Source organism: Onychostoma macrolepis, chromosome 14, assembly GCF_012432095.1.
Source record: "Onychostoma macrolepis isolate SWU-2019 chromosome 14, ASM1243209v1, whole genome shotgun sequence".
NCBI classification, from domain to species: domain Eukaryota; kingdom Metazoa; phylum Chordata; class Actinopteri; order Cypriniformes; family Cyprinidae; genus Onychostoma; species Onychostoma macrolepis.
The window spans coordinates 24,801,375-24,828,660 of NC_081168.1; the positions used below are offsets into that span (position 1 = coordinate 24,801,375).

The 27,286-nt window shown below is 42.0% G+C and overlaps 2 protein-coding genes across 6 annotated transcripts; one reads left to right on the forward strand and one right to left on the reverse strand.

Moving 5' to 3' along the window:
- The first annotated feature begins 23 nt into the window (after nucleotides 1–23).
- On the forward strand, nucleotides 24–3,770 carry rad9a (RAD9 checkpoint clamp component A). The gene is made up of 11 exons (XM_058797675.1): nucleotides 24–380; nucleotides 449–519; nucleotides 634–756; nucleotides 999–1,113; nucleotides 1,537–1,636; nucleotides 1,834–1,940; nucleotides 2,017–2,123; nucleotides 2,514–2,578; nucleotides 3,166–3,273; nucleotides 3,359–3,557; nucleotides 3,636–3,770. The coding sequence occupies exons 1-11, from the start codon at nucleotides 347–349 to the stop codon at nucleotides 3,756–3,758; spliced, it is 1,152 nt and encodes a 383-aa protein (XP_058653658.1). The 5' UTR covers nucleotides 24–346; the 3' UTR covers nucleotides 3,759–3,770.
- An 82-nt stretch (nucleotides 3,771–3,852) lies between these two features.
- On the reverse strand, nucleotides 3,853–27,265 carry tbc1d10c (TBC1 domain family, member 10C). Of its 5 annotated transcripts, none has more exons than XM_058797670.1 (14): nucleotides 27,166–27,265; nucleotides 26,217–26,265; nucleotides 25,778–25,964; nucleotides 25,263–25,402; nucleotides 22,469–22,641; nucleotides 15,515–15,627; nucleotides 14,912–15,008; nucleotides 12,395–12,502; nucleotides 12,210–12,316; nucleotides 11,992–12,106; nucleotides 10,612–10,677; nucleotides 10,335–10,524; nucleotides 8,903–9,063; nucleotides 3,853–7,362 (listed from the first exon to the last, which is right to left on the reverse strand). In XM_058797670.1, the coding sequence occupies exons 6-14, from the start codon at nucleotides 15,625–15,627 to the stop codon at nucleotides 4,015–4,017; spliced, it is 4,305 nt and encodes a 1,434-aa protein (XP_058653653.1). In that variant the 5' UTR covers nucleotides 22,469–22,641; nucleotides 25,263–25,402; nucleotides 25,778–25,964; nucleotides 26,217–26,265; nucleotides 27,166–27,265; the 3' UTR covers nucleotides 3,853–4,014. The 5 variants fall into 5 exon arrangements, with proteins under 5 accessions (XP_058653653.1, XP_058653656.1, XP_058653655.1 ...); XM_058797673.1 differs by having other exon boundaries at nucleotides 22,618–22,641; nucleotides 25,263–25,429; XM_058797672.1 differs by having other exon boundaries at nucleotides 22,586–22,641; nucleotides 25,263–25,429.
- Between the last annotated feature and the right edge of the window lie 21 nt (nucleotides 27,266–27,286).

A 27,286-nucleotide genomic window follows, 5' to 3' on the forward strand; every position in this document is an offset into this window, starting at 1 on the left:
GGGCGCTTTGTTATGACGCAAACGCGGTCTACCTGATCCCTCGCGCTGATTGGCTAGAGCAGAAAATACGCGCCACATGTCGGATTCGAAGTAAACAGTGGCGCACTCCTGCCAAATTCTTGAATTATCCGCTTATAACAAGTTTTGTATTTTTTGAATTATGTACCTTATGTTATGCGATAACAGATAACCGCTCTTAACTTTTCTTTACGATCAATTTCTTGCTTTATATTGGCCACTGGCGTCATGTGGCCGGTTCCGTGATTCGTTATAAAAATCTACTCGAGCCGGTGAATACTTTATGCAAACTTAGTTTAGAAAGAATATTGTTGACAAGTAAAATATAATGGATTGTGTTGCAACCGGAGGAAACGTGAAAGGTAATAACTAAAGTAACTCGAGAGATTTAGTTTATGAATAGAAGAATACTGATCCACACTTGTTGTAGTTTTAGCAAAAGCCATACATTCCCTGTCAAGAATCGGAGAGGAGCTGTATTTGGAGCCTTTGGAGGATGGGGTATGTGTTTATGACTGTTTATGTTTGTTTAGTCAGATGTGAAGTCTTAAAACAATGTGTATAATGTCAGCTCCTATACTGTGAGGTCTGTGGCTGTGTGTCCTGTGTTTTTAGTTGGCCCTGCGGTCGGTCAACTCTTCCCGGTCAGCCTTCGCCTGCTTCCTGCTGTCTCCTCTCTTCTTCCAGAGATATCAGGCTCCTTCAGACCAGAGCTTTCGCTGCAAGATGCCCATCAAGGTAACATTTCCTGTTCCTGCTCATTCCATCCCCTCATTTCCTCTTTATGTTTTTATGATCTAAATATCTGTCCATTCATCACTTGTACATTCGAATTTGTCTGTATATTAATAATTTGCATGTACAAACTTTTCAGTCATGCTGGAATGTAATGTGGCGTCAAAGAAAATGCAAAATGTACTGCAAAATCTTCTTGAGGTAAATGTTTTGCTGCTAGTTTGTCTTTGTCTTGTGTTCTTCAGAGCGTTCAGGCTGTGTTCAAGTCCCTGGCGTCTCTGGACCGGTCTGTAGAAAAATGTCGTATTCAGCTGAACAGTGAAAAGAGTCGGTTGACCATAACTCTGCACTGTAAACACGGTAAAACACATTTTTTGTTAGTAGAATTAAATCATGTAAAATATATTATCGCACACCTCTATATATGCAAGTGTTAAACTTTACCTACATACATACAGTATACTCACATAAAGCCAGAAAATCTAAAATGCTTGATTGTTTATATTGTCACAAAATGTAACTACAGGTATATTATCGCCCAGCTCTAATCTATGAGACTATGAGGAATGAACATGTTAAGATAGTATAAATATTAACAAACATGATTTTTTTGTAAAGCTGCTTTAAAGTGTTATACAAATAAAGTTAACTTGATTAACCTTTGTAATGGCCTAGTAATCAGTCAGTAATACATTTTTTTTTCAAAATAAACTTGAGTCAAATATTGCATAGAAATGGCATATTTTACAGTATGATCACCTAAACTGTGTGTGTTTGTTACAGGGCTCTTGAAAACACACAATTTGTCCTATCAGGACTGTGAGAGTTTGCAGGCCGTGTTTGATAAAGAGAGCTGTGCAAACGTGCTACAGGCTCAACCCAGGTTTACATTCATTTTAATACCTCAATAATGCAATTTGAAGTGGATCAAAGAAGTTGTCCTAAGACAAAAGCGCATTTTGGTTTTAGGACAACTTTGATGAAAGGTTTTGATCCACTTCAAATGTTGACTAGTGTAATATCAAACCATTTGCATTTCCGTTCAGAGTCTGTTTAATCATTTTCTGTTGTCCACTGTAGGTTGATGGTGGACACAGTTCTGCATTTCCCTCCGTCTCTGGAGGAGGTGAATCTGTCAGTGAGCAGTGATCGCGTGTGGCTCAGGAACCACGTGGAGGATGATACAGGTATCAGACATGTCAGTCTATATTCTGCTGATATGCATGAAACGAATCAAGTCAAACAAAGTTTTTCCTCTCTCAGACTCGTCACGTGCAATGATGACTGAACTGTGTTTGAGCTCGGAGGAGTTTGATCATTTTGCTGTCGGCAGTCAAACCAGCGTCACCTTCTGCCTCAAAGAGCTCAGGGTGAGTGTGTGTTTTCACACAAACCACAAGCATTCACATATTCAGTCCCAAAGACTGCTGTGAAGACAACACATCTAGCACAATGTCACAATTTTCTGAGTGAAACAATATTTAAGGCCCCAATATTATCCATCTATGTATAAAGATATTTTAAAAAGTTATTTTGGAGCCAAAATATATTATATTTTGATTAAATAAATAGCATGATTAATTGTGCACAAGAAGATAAGGAACAAAAACATAAATGGGTCAAATTTAATTTAATTTTTGACTTTTGTGTTTTTATGAAGTAAATCCAAAGTCAATAATGCATCTTAAACAAAAAAGTAAAGCTATTTTAACCTTGATTTTGCTATTAAAATTTTTGTTATCTCTCTGGTTTTCCATCAGGGTTTGCTTGTATTTGCCGATTCGTCTGGTCTTCCAGTTTCTATGTATTTTGATGAGCCAGGCAGGTTAGTTTCTATTTGCTTATGACCTATAGCCCAAGTTCACCTTTTTATTCACTTTGTTTATTTTAGAATATTTAAAATTGATATGTATGCTGCCAATCAAATGTTCAGATATGTAAATTGTTTAAATCATTTTTTAAAAGATGACTCACCAAGGCTGCTTTTATTTAATCAAAAATACAGGAGAAACAGTAATATCTGAATAACAGTATATTTTAAAATGTAATTTATTCCTGTGATCAAAGCTGAATTTTCAGCATCGTCACTCCAGTCTTCAGTGACGCATGATCCTTCAGAAATCATTCTAATATGCTAATTTGCTGCTTGAGAAATATTTTTTATTTTCCAGGTTGAACTCAGTCGTGCTTAATATGTTTTAGGATTCTTTAATAAATTGAAATTTCAAAAGAACTGCATTTATTTGAAATATAAATCTTTTGTAACATTATAAATATCTTTACTGTCACTTTTTTTAACTTGTCCTTTCTAAATAGAAATATGTATTTATTATTGTTTTAAAAAATCTTACTCCAAACCTTTTAAATAGCAGTGTATTTGTGTATTCTCACCTGTGTGTGTTTGTGTTTAAGTCCAGTTATCCTGAGTGTAACAGACAGTGTTCTGGAGGCTAATTTTGTCCTCGCTACACTGTCAGAGGACTCGCATCCAAAGAACCACGTCAACTCCAACACAAAACGGTGAGTAAAATCATAAAATATGGAACATAGTCTTAAAAGCTTCATAAAGAGTTATATTTGGTACTTTAATACTTCATCCCCTCAGCCCTGACACAGAACAACCAGCAGACGACTTCATGAGCGACGACATGGACTCGTTTCTCATTGCCATGGAGACCAGCGAACTTCCTGGACCGTCACAAGTCCCCACATCCCCACCACAACCTACCAATGACAGAAAGCACTCCTTCAGTGAAGAGGAGCAGGAGGAGGAAGCACTTGTAGAAGGACCTCCCAACAAAAAGGTACAATAATCATTTAAAAATATAACACCTAATGCCCAGATCCCACTAATATTCAGTCCCTGCTTTCTTGTCTTTCAGTTTTGTTCACTTTTCTTCGGTTCAGTTCTGCCCACTCCCTCTCAGTTGCCCAATCAGACGATGCAGAGCCAGGAAGTGCTCGCAAGTGACAGTGAAGATGAAAATCAGACAGAAACATCATAACCGCCCATCAGTTGAACTCAGACGTAAATGATGTGGAAAAAACACTCCCACATCCAACCTCACAAAGACTGCTGAATAACTATATATTTACACAAATGTCTCCTCCTGATTTTATTTTTCTATGAAAATAATTATGGTTTTAAACCAAGAGATGAAGCAGTGAATATAACAAACCACATCAAATCATTGCACAAGTCACATTAAAACATCTCACTCCCACTGCGGAATACAAATATGTGATCGAGTCTCTGATTATTTAAAAATATCCGTCAGAAAAAGGAGCAGAGTTTCTCCTGGCGTGAGACGTCTGAGAGTCACTGTTCACGGGGGTCACGGCATTATCAGCACCCTTCCTGCTGAGCACCTGGAAGCTCTTTCCTCTTGTCTGAGGCTTTTTCCTTTCTTTTCCTTTGTCCTTTTCCATTTCCTTCTCTCGTTTCTTTCTGTCTTTCTCTTCTCTTTCTTTTCGCTCTTTCTCTCTCTTCCGCCTCCTCCTCTCTTTTGCCGTCAGCTTCTCCTCTTTCTCGCTAAAGTCCTGGATGAGGATTTTGGGGACAGGGGTTTTATTGGTCTCCCCTCGGAGACGGCGAAACAGACCCAGACGTTTTGGAGGGTCTGACTTTGTTGGTGAGGTGGGCTGAGCGTTTGTGTCCTGTGTCAGTGAGGGTGTTGTCTGTTCTGAATGTGTGTGTTCTTGCTGCTGTGGCTCTTTGAAGGTGTCCTCAGAGAGGATTGTGGGATAGGAAACCCGCGAGCTGGAACTCCTGCGCACGCGGAGGTGAGCTGGGACGTTTGGGGTTGGGGATTTTGAAGAGGGGGAATCTAACCCCTGGCTGTTTCCTGGTATTGCACATTCATTGTTATGAGGGTTGCCAGATTCAGCAGCACAATCCTCGGTTTTACACTCAAGGTTGCCTGATCCAGCGCTTGCATGCTCTTTGCTGGTTTCTGAGTTTTCAGATCTGGTTGTGATATCTTCTTTGTAATCTGGGTTGCCAGATCCAACTGCAGAATCCACTATATTGTTCTCTGTGTTGCCAGATTCACTTATAGATGGCACATCATTGCATTCTGGGTTGTCAGATCCAGTGGGCACATGCTCTCTATTGGTCTCTGAGTTGTCAGATTCAGTTGTGACATGTACTACTTTGTGATCCGGGTTGCCAGATCCAATAGCAGAATCCATCATATTGTTCTCCGTGTTGCCAGATTCACTTATAGATGGCACATCATTGCATTCTGGGTTGTCAGATCCAGTGGTCACATGCTCTCTATTGGTCTCTGAGTTGTCAGATTCAGTTGTGACATGTACTTCTTTGTGATCCGGGTTGCCAGATCCAATAGCGGAATCCATCATATTGTTCTCTGTGTTGCCAGATCCAGTTGTAACTTGCACATCATTGTTTTCAAGGTTGCCATCAACAGAATCCACTTCAATCTGCTCTGGGTTTCCAGATTCACTTGTAACAGAGACACGGTTGCTCTCTGGGTTGCCAGATCCAGCAGCAACGTCCATGTCATCGCTGTATGTTTTTTCAGTTTCAGTGGTAAGGTCTGTCATGTTGCATTCAAGGTTGCCAGATTCAGCTGTAACATGCACATCATTGTTTTCAAGGTTGTCATCAACAGAATCCACTTCAATCTGCTCTGGGTTTCCAGATTCACTTGTAACAGGGACACGGTTGCTCTCTGGGTTGCCAGATCCAGCAGCAATTTCCAGACTGTTGCTTTCTAGTTTGCCAGAATCAGCAGTAATATCTATTGTGCTGCATTCAAGGTTTCCTGATCCGGGAGCAGCATGCATTTCAATGCTTTCTGCATGGACAGATCTACAAGTATCATCCTCTACATTGTTTGTGAGGTTGCTTGATTCGTCAGTATTGATTTCACAACATACTATGTTTTCAGATTCGGGTGATTTATTTACTTCACTATTTTTGGGACTGATCTCACTGATTTCTTTGTCACAACACGTGCCATCAGAGTGTGTTGATGCTGTACTCTCCTTCTGAGGTTCAAGGATGTTGGTGTCATCAGCAGAATCCACTTCACTCTGCTCTGGGTTGCCAGATCCTTCTGCATCTTCCACAGTGGAATCTATTGGACAATGCTCCAACTCTCTGGAAGTAACAGTAGCATCCACGTCACTGTGCTCTTGGTCGCCTGATTGGGATTGCTGTTCAGGATCTGCTGGTCCGTCCAGATGCTCAGTTTCAGTTTCTTGTTCAGTTTTTAAAGAGAATGATGTTAGCACTATTACAGGTGGTTGCAATGTCTCTTTACCACTATGAGAGTGACTATCGCTCTCGTCTAAGCTTGTGTCTTGTCTGTCATCCTCCAGTGTCTCATCATCTTTCTCCTCAATCATGTTTGAAGGGTCTGATATCTCTGTGGTCTCCTCAGGGAGAAGATCAAACACTTGCTGAATCCCTTCCTCCTTGTCTGCATCAGTATGGTTTTCACCAATAAGCTGAGTCTCCTCAACTTCCTCTATAGCTGTGTTTATGAACAAATCTTCTCTCTGCCTTTCTGAATGTTCTTGTTCTTCATGTTGATCACTAGATGTTTGGGACCTCTCGTCCTCCTGAACAACATGTATCTGTACCTCTTTCTCTGGGTTATTTTCCTCATTTTCTTCAGTCGTTATGGTGTTTGGCAACCTATCTTCTATTTGTTCTTCTTGTTTGCAGAGTTCTGTTTGTATTTCTTCTTCCTGGATGCTGCTGTCTGGTTGCATTTCCTCTTCCTGTTTACTGGAGTCAGTCTGTATGTCTTCTTCCTGTGATGTACTTTCTTCACATGGCTCTAACATTCTCACAGTCTCCACAGTCTGTTCATCTTGACATGTCTGATTGTCTGTATTCTGTTCATGTTGATTTGTTGGTGCTTCTGTGTTCTGATCATCTTGTTTTTTGTCTTTTTCTATATTCTGTTCAACCTGATGTCCTTGCGTTTCTGTACTCTGTGCATCTTGATTTGTGTCCTGTATATGGTCATGTGTCTGTATGCTCTCTTCAACCACACAACCAGCGGTCCTTTCTTTCTCATCGCCTCGTGTTGTTTCTAAATTATCCTTCTGTTGATTCAAAGACGTTTCTGTATGCTCTTTCTCAAAAACATCGCAGTCAATGCTGGAGGACACCACCACTGAGATTTTGGGATGTGTGTTGTGATCTTTGTTTGAATAGAGCTCGTCTGCTAGCCTGTCCCGTTTGGCCCTTTGCTCCCCAACGATACCGCACACACTCCTCCTCCTCACCTCCTCATCGTCGCTCTCCTCCATCACGCTTCGCGAGAAGTTTCTTCCCCCTCCGTCCCACTCCTCCGTGTCAGTCTTACTGCTCCTCTTCCTCCATTTCTTACGCAAAACCAAAGGAGAAAGTGAAGAGACTGAACGCGTGAGAGGAAGAGAAAGGCCCCCCTTCGTTCGCTCCTTCTTTTCTGGTTCCTTTGGTTTATCCTGCGCTCTCTCCCAAACCATCCGGTATCCGTGACATCGCCCTCGTGGGTCAAAGGTCGAGTTTGGTCTCTCTTTTTTCCATTTCTCCATCTCTTTCTCAGTTTGTTTTTGAAGGTCCGCCAAGGACAGGGACACCGAACATACCTGAGGATGTAACAGTGGTTTTGAGTAAATAGGACTGTCAGGAATTAAGGCCTGTTCACTTCAACACAAATGTTCGAAATGAAATTTTTGTGTAGTCACATTAGGGGTGTGCGATATATATCATCTACGATAATATGGTAATTGTTGTTTAAATCATATGCAATTAGCCATTATTGAGTGCATCGCAAAAACCAAACAATAATACACTAAGAGAGTGCATGCACACTATGAGATGTAGGTTAGACTACTGCTATTTTGAAGCGTGCATCCATCCATCAATCATAAAATGTGCTACACACGGCTCCGGGGGGTTAATAAAGGCCTTCTGAATCACTTACGTCGTCCGCTGGAACACCACTCTCTCATGAACACTTGTACGACAGTTGCTGGAGGTTACAGTTGATAAAGTTTTAAATATGGATATTGGATATTTTTAAAGAAGGCCTTTATTAACCCCCCGGAGCCGTGTGTAGCACTTTTTATGATTGATGGATGGATGCACGCTTCAAAATCTCAACACCCATTCACTGCCATTATAAAGCTTGGAAGAGCCAGGACATTTTTTAATATAAATCTGATTGTATTCGTCTTAGAAAAGAAAGTCATATACACCTAAGGTGGCTTGAGGGTGAGTAAATCATGGGCTAATTTTCATTTTTGGGTGAACTAACCCTGTAATGTGTAAAAACAGCAGACGGTCTAAATGTAAATGCATATTCACTTTCTGACAGTAGGTGGCAGTTTTAGAAAAACAGAAGTAACCCAGTTCACAGGACAACAAAGAGGTCAAACAGTGTTTAAATGTTTTCAAATATTCAGTTTTCAGATTTTTGAATTCACTGTGGTGTTTATCAAGCAACACCAAATATAAGACTACAGATACAAGGGAGCCAGTGTTGTAAGAAATCAGGTCTCTATCAACTAATAGTTAAACTACGTACACACGAACAACATTAATTTTAAATATGTATATAAATTCTTACATAATAAAATAAATGTAACTTGATAAACAATAATAATAAATAACTGAACATAACTGAAATATTTACACATTTAACACGGAATTACATTAACCCATTTAAGCCCGCAGTTTATAGTTGTCATTTTCCCTGTTGTGAATATTGTCATTATTGTGTAAAGCAGATGAGTGTTGTATAAGCTAAGCTATCAGGCTAACCGGGTATCTGCATGCAATGTTAGTACATAGGCTAACTAAAACAGGCATTAATGCTCGTTATAATGCATTTATCATCATGTGATTTTGTATCCATTAAACATTCTTTGCATCTAAGCGAACACTTAGGGTCTTAATAGAGACACAATTGCAAGGGAGAAACCAATTCTCACAACACCAGTTCTTATTGGTTGGCCAATTTTCTTTGTAGTGCCATGGAAAAGAGATTAGTAAAAATCTGTAGCATCGATGGCATGCGAATGTATGTGTCATTCAAATTAAAATTGCACCAAATTCTGCACAGACGATTCATTATGGTGAGAACAGGCCTTTATTCAGATGAGCTGAAATAATCAGTAATATTACCTCATGGATAAAGGCATCAGCCTGCTCATTTTGGACACGCTGTTTAACACCTCGTAGTTTCTCCAGTGTTTCCATCTGTCCGTCACACTCCTTTCGCAGCCGTCCTTCTCCCAGACATCGGCGCACCAGCACCACAGCGACCTGAAACAAAACCCGCACACCTGCAACACACACAAGCTGTGGTCAATGCATGGACTTCTACAACAGCTCAACACAGCAAGAGGTGTAATAAAGGTGTTCATAAAACAAAATACAACCGAAGAATGGATGTGATTTCTGACATGAACTCTAGTAGTATTAGTGGCCTAGAAAACTTTTTATATTCTGCATAATGCTGTTCTGATGCCCTGCTTTGATTATCTATCTATCTGTCATCTCTGTTAAGCAATTAAAACTTTTATTCAGCTAGGATGCATTATATTAAATAAAGATGACAGTAAAGACACATTAATCAAGCAGTACTGGAAGTAAAAATCCTCTCCATTTTCTCCATGAAAATGGTTGGCTGGTTTGATTCATGTCATAATGCTTCAACAAAGACTTTTTTTAAAAGGAAAATACTTCCGTGTACAGACACTTTTTTTTGTTGCAGAATAAATTGCATAAATAGGAAAAAATATTCCAACAATGGCATCTAGTATCCAAAAATGTTTGTGTGATTCACCATCCATGCCAACAGGTGTCAGTATAACGTCTAAGACCAAAGTCACACCAACAATTACTAAGTGCACCTTTAAATCATGCAAGTGCAGTCTTTGCACTTGACCACTTGACAACTTATATGACGTATTTTCCATATTTGGCCCGGGTGTTCAAGTGAAGATGAAGACCACAAGTGTGTGTCAAACTTTTCATTACCTGATGGGACACACTTAGTGTTGTAAAAATGCAAGTGTTTACATAGCTTTATTTTATACTTTATGCAATACTTTGCATTTTAAAATCAACTTCTAAATGTCTGTTCAGTAGTCCCTATAATATGACATAATTTTAATTTGTGGTGCTCCTAATTAAGTGATAAAAAGCAGTTGCAAATGTTGTACAAAATAAATATCACCACTACTCCTCTTTGCACCAATAAAACGTAAAAACGCTTGTTTTTCTACCAAATTATATGTAATATCTAATTATTATATTAATATTTAACTTGCATTGGAAAGGTTTCCGTGACCTCTCGCAACATCTCGGCAAAAAGTCTCACGATTTATTTCCAGAACATGATGCATGATGGGATACACTAAGACTCGAATAGCGCTCCGGAGAGGTATTCGAGATTGTGTGGGTTTAGTGTGCGTTAAGGGCACTGCGCTTTGCCATTTTTTAAGACCTGGGACAGTCTTGCGCGCTTGCTTCCTGTCACGCACATGTGCTCTCAAGTGGCAAAGACCACAAGTGTGGGTATTTGGAAAAGGCAATATAGTTGAAAACAAACCATAGCAGAAAAAGAGGTCCCAGACTCTGAGCAGTGTGTCAAAGGGCAGGTGACGGCTGTACAGACACATCAGCCAATCAGTGGCAAACATCAGAGGCTCCACCCCCTGATTCTGTAGGTGTTTGTGTGCAGCTGGACACAGTTTTTTTAAAATGCTTGAGAGAACAGCAGCGTCGAATAAAACACCTTCCTGAAGAGAAAGAAAAACAAAAGCCTATTTATAAATTCTAACGCACATTTAACCGTTGTTTTTATAGTTACTGTAAAGATGCCCTACCAGCAGAGGGCTGTAGTATCCGGGGAGGTAGAGCTCACTAATCTGAACTAGACACCAGAACGCCTCCTAAAACAAAGCAAACAATTAGGCCATGTTAAGCATCAAGCTTGCAAGCAAACAAACTAATTCTGCAGTAGCCTATACATACAGATAATAGCTGGACACCACTCATGGAATTAAACATTGAAGGGACCATCTGAGGGTTGTCCCCTCCTAAAATGTGTATTGTAAATAATATAATTTATAATATAACAGGCAGTCAAAGCTATTTTATTCACTTTAAACATCGAATTAAGTGATTATTTTCTCTTTAATAGAGATGATGCTGAGTCATTAATTAGTCATATTAAAAAAAGTTTTTCCATCAGTCCACTATGTTAGTGATTATAACATTACCTACTTTGTTTGGTAGCTTGTTTAACACTGTGAACTGATGTTAGGTTATTGTAGATCTACTGTTGTGTTGGGTTTTGCTCAATATGATGTTAAGTGGCAGATCTAGCTGCAGTTGAATATCTAAGTAAGAGATGTCCTCTGTCAAAACTATCGTTTTATAATGTTTTTTTATAAAAAAAACAAAAAAAAAACAGACATGAGAGTACAGAAAGTCCCCATATTAAGGCAATTTGGCCTTAATTAAGGCAAAATATCTTTGTGGCCCCTTCAAAAAATGAAATTTACACACAAGTGAACTATTCCTTTAAAAATAGTAATAATGTGGCAATAAATGGTAGTACATTACTGTTTGAAATTGTTTATCACTGCATAATTTGCTCCACATGATAAAAAAGTAAAAAGTATGAGTTTCAGTAACATTTTTTAAAATAAATGAATACTTTTACTCACCAAGGATGCATTAAATTGATCAAAAGAGACAGTAAAGATGTTTAGAATTACAAAAAGATTTCTATTTCAAATTTTTTGTTTTTTAACGTTTTATTCATCAATGAATCCTATATTAAAAAAATAATCATTGTTTCCACAAAAACATAAAGCAGCACAACTGTTTTTAATGAGCAGCAAATCTGCACATTAGAATGATTTCCGAAGGATCATGTGACACTGAAGACTGGAGTAATGATGCTGAAAATACAGCTTTGCATCACAGGAATAAACTACATTTGAAAATAAATTAAAATAGAAAACAGCTATTTAAAATTATTTCAGAATATTACTGTTTTACTGTGCTTCTGATCAGATAAATGCAGCCTTGGTGAGCATGAGAGACTTCTAAAAACATTATTAAAAAATCTAACTACGGTAGCTTGTAGTGTACATTATAAATGTATCAAATTTTGCATATTATTTGGCTTTTTTTTCTGTTGTAGCTCTGTGTCATTTACTGTATAGCCAGGTAAATAATCCTGACAGAAGCAGTACCTCAGCAGGCATGTTCATCAGAAGGACAGCAGCCACTGGACCCTGCGCCTGACAGTAGCCCTCGTCTGGACGATACTGTGTGTATGCTTTCAGGACCTCCAGCAAGTCCTTCTGACTGCTCACACAGACAGAAGCAGACACGAATGAGAAAAGAAGCGTTATGACTAATCTTGTGAATTATAATGCTAAGGGAAAAGAAGGGAAGGGCAGTACAGTACCCATGGCCGTCTTTGGACTGGAACATCTCATGGAAGGGAAACTGTCTGTCTGTGTCTCTTTGGATGATATCGGTCCATCCCTGATGATCTGGAGCTTTAACTAGACGCTAGACAAGTCACAGAGGAAACACAGGGCTTATATAAGAGTATAAAAAAATATGATACAAATATGACCAGTCACTTACTTTGTAGACTTTGTCATTTTTGTCTTTTCTATCCTTAGCTCCACAGAGCAGTGGCCAGCCCTTTGCCCTGACGGATGCTGGGATGCCCTTCTGGCACTGACCTTTGACCTGAGACAAAGGAAGTAAGCTGAGCCATGCAGTCGGCTATTGTAAGACTCGTGCTATGAAAGCTGTTTTGACTGAAAATAGCTCCAGAATTCCAGAACAAAAAAGTCAAAAATATTGGATAAAAAACATTTGTTTTTAGTAATCACCTATAATAGCATGCAATGTAATGATCCCAAATCTTTTTTGTTTAACGATTGGTCAAGGTACATACAGAGGAATTTGGCACTCATTTGCAGCATTTGACATTCAACATCCTGTATCATATGTAGGCCGACTAACACATGAGGTCTCACACTATAATCAACAGATGAATCAATGCTCAAAGAATCAACCAAGATCATAATCAGCTGAATACATTTATTTTTTTTAAACTAGTTTGATGGTTTGGTATGTCACCACATCTAATTCTAACAGGAGACTTTTTTCTTTATGGCCAGCTTGAACCAATGACAGCTTGTGAAGTGACTGGGCAACTGACACATCCCTAATTCAATAACTGATTATTGATTTATCAATTTCTAGTTCCATAAATAGGCCTCTACAGTTTACAGCTGTTAAACTTAGAAATAATCCAAATGTTATTATTCTTTCTCTTCTCTGTCCCTTGTGAAAAAGAAATGTGTTTAATTGTATAGAATGTGCACTTATAGTGTACTTCAAATCTTAAAAGTATATTATTTTAGAAAACCTACTAGCAGATATATAATATTAGTGAAATAAAAGGGCACTTAAGTGTACTTGAAAAAACTAAACTTTCATAATAGTTTCTTAACACACTTAAAAAATTGTTAACATTTTTACTTTAAAATACATAAATAACGATAAGTAGCCTACATTTATCTTTGATGTTTTGACTAACATAGCACTCATGTAAAGCACTTGATTACAATTTTAACTGTAGAGATATTTGATAATACATTTAATGTATTAAAATGCAACTTTTTCTTTACAAATGTGTAATTACAAATATATTTACATTACATGACTCACAAGTTTCAATAGAAATTATATTAAAGTATATTTTAGATTTACCATGAATGCTTTTCAGTACATTATGAAATTACATATAAATATGTACTTAAGCACTACTTAAGTGGGTCAGAAAAGGACTGTAAAGTTCAGCTACTTGATTTAATATTAGTGCTGTCAAACGATTAATCACGATTAATTGCATCCAAAATAAAAGTTTTTGTTTGCATAATATATGTGTGTACTGTGTATATTTATTATGTATATATAAATACACACACATGCATGTATATATTTAAGAAAATTATGGGTCCCACTTTATATTAGGTGGCCTTAACTACTATGTACTTATATTTAAATTAATCATTTGGTACAATGCACTTATTGTGTACATACATGTTTTTGCATTGTACTTATATTTTTAAAAATACCTATATGTAATTACATCTGCAATTAATTTCTGTAATTACATTTATAATTACACTGTTGTCCCATACCTTACACCTTAACCCACCGTTAAACCAACCCATACCACCAAACCTGTCCATAACCTTACCCGTATCCCACCTCAATACCAGCAAAAGTGTTTTGCAATACAATATGAACACAATGATGTAAGTACATAGTAGTTAAGGCCACCTAATATAAAGTGTGACCAAATTATGTTATGTTTATATATTAAATATATTCATATATGATATAATTTATCTTAATATAAATATATACATGTAAATATTTTCAAAATATATACTGTATGTGTGTGTCTCTATATATAGATAATAAATATACACAGTACACACATATTATGTAAACAAAAACTTTTATTTTGGATGCGATTAATCGCGATTAATCATTTGACAGCACTATTTAATATACATTTACACTATAATACATTTTAATTTTATTTCACTTAACATGCAATTAATGATACGAAGTGTTGAAAACATTACATTCAGTTCGCATGAAAGTATATTATTATTAGTAGTAGTAGTAGTATTAGCAGTAGTACTTTTTTCTTTAAAGTATGCTAAAGTGTTCTTGCTTGTCCACAAGAGGTTGGCACAAAATTTCTAATTTTATCATTGAACGACTAAAACAATGTGCACTTGATTAAACTTTTTTTTTGAAGAAAGGTGGTGCATGGCCATGCAAATCTTGCCACCACAGTGTTAGAGTTGGCCTGACAATGCTTTTCCATGTGAATTATACATTCCAACTGATAAATATGAATTTGTTTTGCCTTTATATTTTATTTCATAGTGCCTAGATATTGCAGGGACTGTTTGAATAAAAAATGAATAAATGTCTGAATGATATTCTGGTCCCTAGATATGGATGGGGCCCTCCTCAAGTTAATATTTTAAATGTGCCAGGTGACCTTTGACCTTTCTTATTATATACAATTTTACACACAAGTATACAACAGCAAGAAAGACACACCTTGTTGCTCTTTTTCTCCATCACTTGCTCCCATTGAGTCATGAGGCTGAGCCACTTGGACTCTCGATGTCTCACTAACTCAGGACATGGACCATCCCTGTCAACAACACACACAATCAGCAACACTACACTCACAGTACAGCAGCATACTTCACTGTCACCATCACTGTACAATCAGGGTGAAAAATGCTTTCCACTGAATCAGAAATAACACACCTTTACTCTGCTTCCTAACTCGCTCTCACTAAACCGTGTCCCCATACCAGAGCAAAGCATGAGTGTCACAAGAGGCAAACACACAGAAAACAGGAAACCACACACTGACAGGCTAGAAATCACTATGGCAACATGACAGGATGTTGAGAAGGAGAAAATGAGAGTAAGAGGTGGGGAAGGTAACGGTAATGTATAATCATAAATTATGAATTATCAATACTGCTAATACAGGATTAGTAGCGCCTTACAAAGATTTGACCACAGATTATATATTTAATCACACACACTGTGCTCAACTAAGGCTTACAGCATACAAATACAGTCACAAACACTTCAATCAGGTTCCACCCAAACTCTGAGCCGTGATGAACAGACATCAACACCGACCTTTCAGTTTCTCCATTTCCTAGAATGAAGCCAAAGCGGTTCGTCTCCACAACCGTGACCTCCGGCCCATGATTCCCCTCCTCATCCTTGCTATCGTCTGGTTTAACAGACATCTATGTGTGTTTGAGAGAGAAATGCATTCAGAAACATGATGCCATGTTTGATAACGAATGGATATCTCATTTCTGTTACCAAACAAGCGCCATTTTAAAAGCAAATTCAGTTGCATGACACAATATACATGGCACTGTATTATGTACTGACGTTTAACCTGTAGTATGCATTGATTTGGAACTGAACTGGATTTATTAATGCACATTAAGCACAGAGTCATTATTAATACAGTAGAACAACTGAAAAACAATGTCAATTGTGCGATAAAAGTCAATAAAGCAAAAGCTACCTTCACTCCTCTGCCAAACTCAAAGGTGCCGTTGTCCTCTGATGGGAGGGAAGACAACTAAGACAAAGACTTCCGCTGTAAAGTCAGCTAGTGTGTGGTTGTGCATGTGCGTGTGTGTGTGTGTGTGCGTTTGAATAACTGATGGTAGGAAGAAAGGGCCTCTTTTACTATGAAAATCAAATAGCCCAGTGATTTCTTGCGTTAACCGTTACAAGGAACTGAAAGTGCAGTTTCACTAGTGCCCTGGTGATGACACATCAGGTAGCGTCACATTAATCAAGAGACGACAATGAATATTTGTACTTCATTTGTCACTCTGCAGGACTAGAGTAAAGCAGGACGAAGTGGGAAACTTTCTGAGAATTTGTCATTGGCTTTGTTTTAAAATACATTCCATATGGCTCATATCACAATATTCTTTTAGAAATACCTGAGCTACCTGAGCTGCAGATCAAAAAGGAAGTGTTTCATACAAAACTTCCTCATTGAAATTTTTGATGGTACTTGTCCATGAAAAGTTGCTGAATGGTGGTTAATGTGACCGCATCTTTATTGTGGGAGAGCTAGTTATTAAACAACATTCAATTGTAAATTAAATTATGTTGTAAGTAAAACAAAAAGTAAAAATTGTTACTTACCTGTTATTACTTACCTGGTGAGCTTTTTTTTTTTTTTCAAAGCATCTGTAACGAGGAGTCAGTGGCGTTAGGATCCATGTGCAGCTTTATTAATACAGAATGCAAGTCAAACAGGCAAAGTTCAATCACGGGCTTCAAACACAACGTAGACAGGGCAGAATCAAAGTCAGAGTTCAGGCTAAGGATCAGGGCTGGCGGAAAACACTCAGGATAATCAAGTAACAAAGCAGGTTGAATCAGAGTCGGCAGGCAGCAAAGAATCAGAGTCCAGTAACTAGTCCAGGTCATACACGGGGAATCATACACGGGGTAAACGCTCGGAAATGTTTGCATGGCAAGACAAGACTTCGCAATGAGGTGATAGGGAGAACAGCTTATAAAGGTGAGGGTGATGAGAGACACCTGTGCCCCTAATCAGCCACAGGTACGGGGTATATGGGAAATGGAGTTCGTGAAGTTAATACTCAGGTGATGGTTCCCTCTGGTGGCGATCGGAGGGAGCCACAGAGGCTGAGTTCGTGACAGAGCCCCTCCCCTGTGAGCAGCTCCTGACGCGAGGAGGCAAACGACGCCGGGGTCTTCCTCGAGGTCTCGGGGCAGGTCTGTCCGGGTGGTCTCTATGGAAGTCTGTGGTAAGTGAAGGGTCGAGGATATCATCAGCATTGACCCATGACCGTTCCTCCGGGCCGTACCCCTCCCAGTCCACGAGATACTGAAGGAATCTGCCCCGACGACGAGAGTCCAGGATTTCTCGAACCTGGTATGCCTCCTGACCGTCGACGATGATGGGAGGGACTCTCTGGTCACCAGCCTCGTCTAGGACCTCCGCTCCTCTCGGACCACCAGCGGGCTTGAGCAGAGAGACATGAAAAGTGGGTGAGATACGGTAATGAGCAGGTAAGGCTAATCTAAATGAAACTGGAGTGATTTGTCTGATGATTTTGAAGGGACCCACGTACCTGGGACTGAGCTTTTTGCAAGGTAACCGGAGCCTTAGATCACGGGTGGACAACCAAACCCATTGCCCTGGCTGATAGTCGGGATTGGGGTGCCGATGACGATTGGCCTGTTCTTTGGTGCGACGAACTGCTCGTTGAAGATGGACGTGAGCTTCGTTCCATGTATCCTCACTGCGTTGTAACCATGAGTTGACTGCAGGTAAGTCTGAGGGTTCTCCTGACCATGGAAACAGTGGGGGTTGGAAGCCTAGGACACATTGAAAGGGAGTAATACCTGTAGATGGTTTGCGGAGTGAATTTTGGGCATATTCGGCCCATAGCAAGTAGCGACTCCAGTCGAGCTGATTCTTATGACAGTATGAATGGAGGAAGCGGGTGAGTTCTTGGTTTAGCCGTTCCACCTGTCCGTTGGCTTGAGGATGGTACCCGGAAGTGAGGCTGACATTTATGCTTAGTTGGTGACAGAAGGCTGACCAAACACGGGAGGTGAACTGAGGACCCCGATCAGAAACTATATCCTCTGGTAGACCGTAGAACCTGAATACATAGTTGCAGAGCGTTTCAGCGGTTTCAAGAGCAGTGGGAAGTTTGGGAAGTGGTATCAACCTGCAGGCCTTGGAGAAGCGATCAATTACCGTGAGAATGGTAGTGTGTCCCTGAGAGGATGGTAAGTCGGTCACAAAATCAATGGCTATGTGTGACCATGGGCGTTGTGGAATGGGTAACGGATGAAGAAGCCCAGCAGGTAGTTGATGCGGGGACTTAGATGTATTGCAGATAGGGCAATTCTGGATGAACGTGATAGTGTCGCTTCGTAGAGTGGCCCACCAGAACTTATTGTTGAGGAGTTGTAATGTGGCTGCAATACCCGGATTGCCGGAACTGGGATTCAAGTGGACCAGTTGCATCACTCGTTGTCTTAAGATCTGCGGGACGTATATGAGGTTGTGTGGGGTTTCAGCTGGTGGTGGATCAATGACCTGAGCCTCCGTGATTTCGGTCATTATGTCCCACTGCATGGGCTCGAGGATGATGGTGGATGGAATAATGGGTTCTTGATCTGGGGATTTGGAGTCAGATTCATGGAGCCGAGAAAGAGCATCAGCCTTAGTATTTTGGGAACCGGGACGGTAAGTAATTTTGAAGTCGAATCTGGTGAAGAAGAGAGACCATCTTGCTTGTCGGTGATTGAGTCTTTTGGCTGATTTCAGATACTCTAGGTTACGGTGGTCAGTGAGAACAGTGAATGAGTGTTTTGCCCCTTCCAGCCAGTGACGCCACTCCTCCAATGCTGCCTTCATAGTGAGGAGTTTGCGGTTGCCCACGTCATAATTCTGCTCTGTCGGGTTCAGTTTGCGGGAGAAGAACGCACAGGGGTATAATTTGGGAGGATCACCCTGGCGTTGTGAGAGCACTGCCCCGATGCCCGTACTGGAAACGTCCACTTCCCCGATGAATTCGATATCCGGGTCGGGATGATGCAGGATAGGAGCGGTCGTGAACCTCTCCTTCAGTGACCGGAATGCTGCTATAGCTGCCGAAGACCAGGTGAGACGTTGGATTCCCTTTTTGATCATGGATGTCATGGGGGCCGCGATCATACTGAAGTTACGGATGAACAGTCGATAAAAGTTAGCAAATCCTAAGAAGCGTTGTAGTTCTTTGAGAGTGGTAGGCTGGGCCAGTTGACTACTGCTTGCACTTTCTGATCGTCCATGGCGACTCCTCCGGAACTGATCACATATCCGAGGAAGGAGATGGTTTCTTGATGGAACTTGCATTTCTCTGCCTTGGCGTACAGTTGGTGTTGCACGAGACGTTTCAGGACTGCTCTGACGTGTCTGACATGTTCCTCATAGGTTTCCGAGTAAATTAAGATGTCGTCGATGTAGACAATTACCCATTGGTTCAGCATGTCTCTGAAAACGTCGTTAATAAATGCCTGAAACACAGAAGGACTATTGGACAGCCCGAACGGCATAACAAGATACTCATAGTGCCCCGTAGTGGTGGAGAATGCCGTCTTCCACTCGTCCCCTTCACGAATGCGAATGAGGTTGTAGGCACAACGAAGATCCAGTTTGGTGAAATATCTAGCTCGTCTGAGTTGTTCGAGGGCTGCGGGGACGAGTGGTAAAGGGTAACGGCACTGCCTGGTGATGTCGTTGAGAGACCGGTAGTCGATACAGGGACGAAGACCTCCATCTTTCTTTTTGACAAAGAAGAACCCCGCTGATGCGGGTGACGTAGAGGGACGGATGAAACCTTTGGCGAGCTCCTCCTCAATGTATGACCTCATAGCTTCTGCTTCGGGTTGTGACAGCGGGAAAACTCTGCCCTTGGGAGGTTGTGCTCCGGGGAGGAGATCTATGGCACAGTCACTGGCTCGATGAGGAGGTAAGTGCGATGCTTTCACTTTGCTGAAGGCCTCGGCTAAATCTTGATATTCGTTGGGTAAAGGATTTTTCAAGGAAGTCTCACTCCCTCTCTTGATGGGCATGCTGCGGAGACAATTTTGATGGCAAAAGTCTGACCATTGGATGATTTGTTTCTTAGTCCACGAGATAGAGGGGTTATGTTGCTCCAACCATGGAAGGCCCAGGATAATGGGATTTCGTGGAGATTGGAACACAAACAGGCAGATGATTTCAGTGTGGAGGGATCCGGTCCTCAATTGGAGATCTTCAGGGGTGAATTGAATGCAACTGGAGCCCAGGGGTCGGCCATCTAGCGCTGCAACTGCCAAGTGAGAGTCACAGGGAACAAGAGGGATATTATTATTTCTAGCGAATGACACATCCATGAAATTTCCTGCAGCTCCTGAGTCGATCAATGCAACGGTCTCCATAACTCTCCCATTGATCTCCAGGGTGACTGCAATCTCTAAACTGGTAGTAGATCTCGAAATCTCACTCACCGCCACAGGATTGCGAGATGGACGAGTAGGACAGGATGCTCGTAGATGTCCAGGCAATCCACAATACAGGCATAAGCTCTGTCGAAGGTGTCTTTCTCTTTCCTCCTCGCTGATGCGTGTCAAGCCAATTTGCATGGGTTCTACGTCAGTGTTAGTTGCTGCGGATACAATGGAGAATGCGGGCAGACGGTTGGTGCGACGAGAGCGGAGTAGGTTGTCGATCTTGATAGACAGTTCGCTGAATTGTTCCAGTGACTTTCCCTCGTCGCGACAGGCGAGTTCGGACTGCAGCTCCAGATTCAAGCCTTTACGGTAATGAAGTTTGAGGGGATCGTCTGGCCACCCCGTCTGAGCTGCGAGGGTGCGAAAAGAGAGAGCGTAGTCCGCCGCTGAACCCCTTCCTTGACAGAGAGATAGTAGTTGCTCACCCGCCTCCTTTCCTCCAGCTGGGTGCTCGAACACCTCCTTGAATCGTTGAGTGAACGCTCTGAACGAAGGGAAGGTTGGTCTATCCTCACTCCACACCGCGGTGGCCCAATCCAGCACTCCCCCCGTGAGAAGCGAACACACGAATGCGATGTGGCTTTCGTCTGTAGGGTACAGCATGGTCTGTTGGTTGACAAACACAGAGCACTGAAGTAAAAAGCCCTTACATTTGGTCGGAGATCCGTCAAATTTCTCTGGGAAGGTGAGACGAGGGCTGGTGGTGGTGGCGTGTGCTTGAGGTGGATTGGAAGGTGGAACAGGAGCGTTGGATGCTTGGAGACGAAGAGCTTGTAAAGTCTTTACCAGTTCTTCGGTTACTGAAGTGAGTCGGTTGAGCTGTTGTTGGTGTGTGGCCAGTACCGACGCTTGGGCAGAGATCTCGGTGGTGACGTGGTAGAATGCTGCTGGATCGAAGTCTGGCGAAGTCTTCTGTAACGAGGAGTCAGTGGCGTTAGGATCCATGTGCAGCTTTATTAATACAGAATGCAAGTCAAACAGGCAAAGTTCAATCACGGGCTTCAAACACAACGTAGACAGGGAAGAATCAAAGTCAGAGTTCAGGCTAAGGATCAGGGCTGGCGGAAAACACTCAGGATAATCAAGTAACAAAGCAGGTTGAATCAGAGTCGGCAGGCAGCAAAGAATCAGAGTCCAGTAACTAGTCCATGTCATACACGGGGAATCATACACGGGGTAAACGCTCGGAAATGTTTGCATGGCAAGACAAGACTTCGCAATGAGGTGATAGGGAGAACAGCTTATAAAGGTGAGGGTGATGAGAGACACCTGTGCCCCTAATCAGCCACAGGTACGGGGTATATGGGAAATGGAGTTCGTGACGTTAATACTCAGGTGATGGTTCCCTCTGGTGGCGATCGGAGGGAGCCACAGAGGCTGAGTTCGTGACAGCATCATTCAAGGTGATAAATATAAACAGGTAATACAGAGTCTTAACCTCTCTAGAACTAAAGGAGTGGTTAATATTTCCAGATTATCACATTTTCCTATTATAGCAACACATTTTTGTGTATTTCAAAATCAAAGTCGTTTTAATGTGGCACACAGGTGTAATATCTTTAAGGAGGAATCGCAGCAGTGAAAGGAAACACTGGGGCTGTGAGAGGATCCTCAGATGCAGCTGTGACAGAATCCTCTGTGGTGCCTGTATCTCTGACTTCTCAGACCTCAGCAGCGTTTGGGGTGGCATTGACAGTGATTTCTAGGACCCGGTTGCCCATGGCAGGAACCTTTGGATCAGCGGTGTGAGTGACCTCTGGGACCAGCTAAGTGCATCTTGGGACTTTCGAACCAGGGACCTCTGTGGAGCCTGAAAAGAGCTCTGTGTCCATGACTAAAATCCCTGATGCATCCGTGACATGGATCTCCAGGATCTGGATGCCAGTGACAGGAACCTCTGGGGCGGCAGTGAGAGGAACTTGTGGAGCAGGCTTGACAAGAGAGCTGTGTGACGCTCTGGGTGACTCCATTATTAATAATATGATTGGATGGTGCAGAACTTAACTAACTACAACTAAACTATTTACAACTCACATCCCTAGGTGAGTAGTTCTGCAAGACGCTAAAACTACTGCCGCAAGCCAAGACGCCAGATGCAACCGAGGCCTGCCAGCCCGCAAGACGCTAAAGCTGGAGAGATGTTGGGGTCACCTGTGTGTCAGTCCTCCAGACGCAAGACTCACCCTCTTCTCCACGACCTACAGGACCTGAAACACAATTAGAAATTATACAAATTACACACACATACTTCATAAGGTATAAAAAAAATGTAGTGTATATGAATTGACTATATAACAGTTGCAGCAGGTATTCTGATCAAACCAAGCCAACAAATAGACACACACAAAAAACAAAGAAACTGTGGCGAGGGGGCGTGGGAAGGCGAAAGCCTGCAACGGGAGAGCGGGTGTGGAGACGAGCGGTGTTAAGGAGGTCAAGTGAATGATGAATAACACCTGTGTTTGATTACAGTGATTGGGGGAGAGATGGCTGAAAAGCGGCTCACAGACCTGGGAGAGGGAGAGAGAGGGTCTGGTTGTCTTTGGGAGACAGAGCCCTGCGTGTTGTGTGACGGACTGACGGATTGACTGTCGAGGCAGAGAGCCCGACAGACTTGTTTTTGTTTCTTTTTTTGGAGTAAATAAACTGTCTTACTCGCCACCCCTGCCTTCCTCGTCCTTCATCATATTGAACTCTGTTACACTGGTGCCGAAACCCGGGACGAGGAAGCCGGCACGCCGCCATGCAGCCAGCACAACCCACGCCGCTTGCGGAGGCCCTGGTGGACCTCAAGCTAGATAATAATGCACCCCCTCGAATTCCTCCACGGAGTAATCCCGTCCAGGGGAACAGATTCGCGTCACGAGGGGGCGGTGCGGAGAGCGCCGGAGCCGCCACTCCATCTCCACAGTTCTCCTCTCTCCGCCAATCCCTTGGCCAGCCTTCTGCCACTGGGGCGGCGGGAAGGCCTGGGACGGCCTGCTGGAGATGCGGGGACCCGGGTTATTTTCAGGACCGGTGTCCGATGATGGAGGTGGGAATGTTGATCCGGGTCCCCGACTCCCCGGGGGCTGCCCCCGATCAAGCTGGGCAGTACCAAATACCTGTGAGTATTAAGGGGGGTACATATCAGGCTTTGGTGGATTCAGGTTGTAACCCATCCTCCATTCATCAAAGCCTGATGCAACAAAGGGCATTGGATACGAGCCGCAAGGTTAAGGTGAGGTGTGTACACGGGGATGTGGTGAACTCATACCTCATACAGCACCATATCGAAACACTCCCCGGGGAAGTGGCACGCAGCCGCCCCTATCGTTTACCCGAACACAAAAAAAAAGTGGTTCAGGAGGAATTAAAGGCTATGCTAGACTTGGGGGTAATAGAAGAATCGCATAGCGACTGGGCGAGCCCTATAGTTTTGGTGCCTAAAACGGACGGCTCAGTCCGGTTCTGTGTCGATTACAGGAAGGTGAATGCAGTGTCGAAATTCGACACTTATCCGATGCCCCGAGTTGACGAGCTGCTTGATCGGTTAGGTTCAGCTCGCTTTTATTCGACACTGGATTTAACAAAAGGGTATTGGCAGATCCCCTTATCGCCCTTATCCAAGGAAAAAACGGCCTTCACCACGCCGTTTGGCTTACACCAATTTGTTAGGCTTCCGTTCGGCTTATTCGGGGCTCCCGCCACCTTCCAGCGTCTCATGGACCGAATCCTCCGGCCACATAGCGCATACGCCGCTGCCTATCTCGATGACATCATTATACACAGTAATGATTGGCAGCGGCATATGGAACATCTGCGCGCGGTCTTGAGATCGCTGCGGGTGGCTGGACTCACGGCGAACCCGCGGAAGTGTGCAATTGGGCGGGTGGAGGTACGGTATCTGGGCTTCCACTTGGGACATGGGCAGGTGCGTCCCCAAATTGATAAGACGGCGGCGATTGCGGCCTGCCCGAGTCCCAAGACCAAAAAGGAGGTGAGACAGTTCCTGGGGCTGGCGGGATATTATAGAAGATTTATTCCTAATTATTCGGAGCTCACCAGCCCGCTGACTGATCTCACTAAAAAGGAAGCCCCAGATCCGGTCCAGTGGACGGAGCTGTGCCAACAGGCTGTAACCAAGGTAAAGGCTGCCCTGTGCGGCGGGCCGCTCTTACACTCTCCTAACTTTGGTCTCCCTTTTCTGTTGCAGACAGACGCGTTATTACCTCCTGGGACGGGAATTCACTCTCTGTTCGGACCACGCGCCCCTCCAGTGGCTCCACCGTATGAAGGATACCAACGCGCGGATCACCCGTTGGTATCTAGCCTTACAGCCTTTTAAGTTCAAGGTGGTCCACAGGCCGGGGGCGCAGATGGCTGTGGCCGACTTCCTCTCTAGAAATGGGGGGGGGGCTGCAGGCCGGATGGCTCCCCGGCCTGAGTCGGGCGGTGGGGGTATGTGGCGAGGGGGGCGTGGGAAGGCGAAAGCCTGCAACGGGAGAGCGGGTGTGGAGACGAGCGGTGTTAAGGAGGTCAAGTGAATGATGAATAACACCTGTGTTTGATTACAGTGATTGGGGGAGAGATGGCTGAAAAGCGGCTCACAGACCTGGGAGAGGGAGAGAGAGGGTCTGGTTGTCTTTGGGAGATAGAGCCCTGCGTGTTGTGTGACGGACTGACGGATTGACTGTCGAGGCAGAGAGCCCGACAGACTTTTGTTTTTGTTTCTTTGAGTTATTTTGGAGTAAATAAACTGTCTTACTCGCCACCCCTGCCTTCCTCGTCCTTCATCATATTGAACTCTGTTACAGAAACAAATTATTTTAGCTCGTCTTAGGCTTACCTTGAACCAGTCATGGGAGAGCATCTCCTCCAGATGAACCCTCTGCTCCGGGTCACTCTCCGAGTCGTCTTCGCTGTGAAGGCCGTCCTCACAGCGGGTCCCTTCGAAGATGGAGGATCCTCTTTCCCCCAACTTCTCGCCTTTGGCATATGTCCAGCAAATGAGTTCTATTAAAATTTTATTTTTATTTTATAATCATATTATTATTTAATAAAGCAGTGTCCTGCAGTATGCATGCCATACTTTTTCTAAAACTATTTTAACATTGTTTCTAATTCTCATATAATTATTATAATTCTACTTTTAATTCATTTTAATTGAGAAATACATTGATAAGTATATTTTTGAAATTCAGGTGTCACACTTCAAGTCGATTTAAGTGAACTGCAAAAAAAGCTAAATGGTGTAAAACTAAAAAACTAAAGAAATATTACCGCAGTTGCAGCTATATTATTTAAAACAAACCTTCCTTTAGAGGTTGTGTGTTATATTTTTGGTTATGACAGTAAACTCACCCTCGCTCCTCGTGATCTCGTCAGGTGTCTCAGATGTGAAGGACTCATCTGCTGATGGACTGACTGGACTGTCCTGATCTTGAGGCTGGACGCCTCGACAGCGAGGGGTCTTCAGGAGCACTGGAAGGAGACTCCTGATGATCTTTGTCCTCTACAGTACAGAAGACGTCCTGTAGAGAAGTCTGATCTAAAGACAGCAATATCAACCAAAAGCTTGCTTTAATCAAATAACATCAACAAAACATTGCATACTCATATTATTATTATTTTCATTAAGGGAAAGTCCTTGTTACTTGAAATTTTGAAATATTTAATTTTTTCAAACTATGTTAAAACATTTATCACATGTAGTGGAAAAACTCATTTATCTGCATTTGTATAATGTGATGGTGGTGTGTGTAAATGATTAAGAGACTTTTTGATGTTCATGTTGATTTACCATCAGTACAGCTTCAGTGTCCTGCTCCACCTGCTCACCCTGAGCTTTGCTGGATTTGTGGGGAGAGAAACAACAGAATAAAGAGGCAAACAGTGTTGCCAACTAATTTTCAGGAAAAGTTGCTAAAAGCAGGTCGATTTGTTGTTAAAAGTTGCTAAATGACGCTGTGACATCATTGGATGATGATGTAATTATGTAACCATGCCGCAAAACTGCATCATTGCATAGAATACACATTGAAATTACTCAAATCTCAGCAAAGAATATTATTTGAAATACGTTCATTTAGATTTGTTTGTAAAAATAAACATTTAATATACATTATTTGTAAAAGCAAAATGAACACTTTTATTATATTTTTAAATATTGGATTATTGAAAAGTTACACATTTTTGATCAATTACATTTTATGTGTTCTCCAAATAACTAGTAAAACTACACATGATTATCAATTACAGTTTTAAGCAGTGAACTGGTGGTAAGTTAAATGCTACACTCTTAAGGAAAGTCTATAAAATAGGACACAGTGTACTTCATATGTTAATATGAAGGAATTTTCTGTGTTAATTTTTCACCAGCATATTTTAAATGGCACAATGCATTTCGATAGATAGATAGATAGATAGATAGATAGATAGATTTTGATATAAGATCAACAGTGTACCTAACTGATTAACAATAAGGTGTTTCATAAATGAACAATTATTTTTTAACAAGTGCAACTAGCAACTTGATTCATATTTGATGTGTGTACTGCTAGGCACTGCTTAGTAGCTTGGTTAAGAGGAAAAATGCATGCCTTTAGTCAGTTTTCAAAAGTTGCCAAATACATTTTAAAAATAGCTAAATTTGTTGCTAGGTGCTTTTTGGAAAAAACGTTGCTAGGGTAGTCTGAAAAGTTGCTAAATCTAGCAACAAAATTGCTAAGTTGGCAACACTGGAGGCAAACCTGCTCTTTTTCTGCCTCTTCTTCTCGGTGTTGTGTCCTCTCTCTCCTCACCGATATCCACAGGCGTCTGGTCAGGAGAGGATGGAGCTCCGCCGTGTGGTCGGTGGGTGTCAGTGTTGTC

Bases quoted from the DNA above. Each gene is read 5' to 3' on its own strand.
- rad9a (XM_058797675.1), top strand. From the start codon at position 347: ATGGATTGTGTTGCAACCGGAGGAAACGTGAAAG. The intron at 520-633 runs GTATGTGTTTAT...CTGTGTTTTTAG, and splicing joins TGGAGCCTTTGGAGGATGGG to TTGGCCCTGCGGTCGGTCAA. The intron at 2,124-2,513 runs GTGAGTGTGTGT...GTTTTCCATCAG, and splicing joins TCTGCCTCAAAGAGCTCAGG to GGTTTGCTTGTATTTGCCGA.
- tbc1d10c (XM_058797670.1), bottom strand. From the start codon at position 15,627: ATGTCTGTTAAACCAGACGATAGCAAGGATGAGGAGGGGAATCATGGG. The intron at 12,503-14,911 runs GTGTGTCTTTCT...CCTTTGTCTCAG, and splicing joins TGGAGAAAAAGAGCAACAAG to GTCAAAGGTCAGTGCCAGAA. The intron at 10,678-11,991 runs GTACTGCTTCTG...GCTTTGTTTTAG, and splicing joins TGATGAACATGCCTGCTGAG to GAGGCGTTCTGGTGTCTAGT.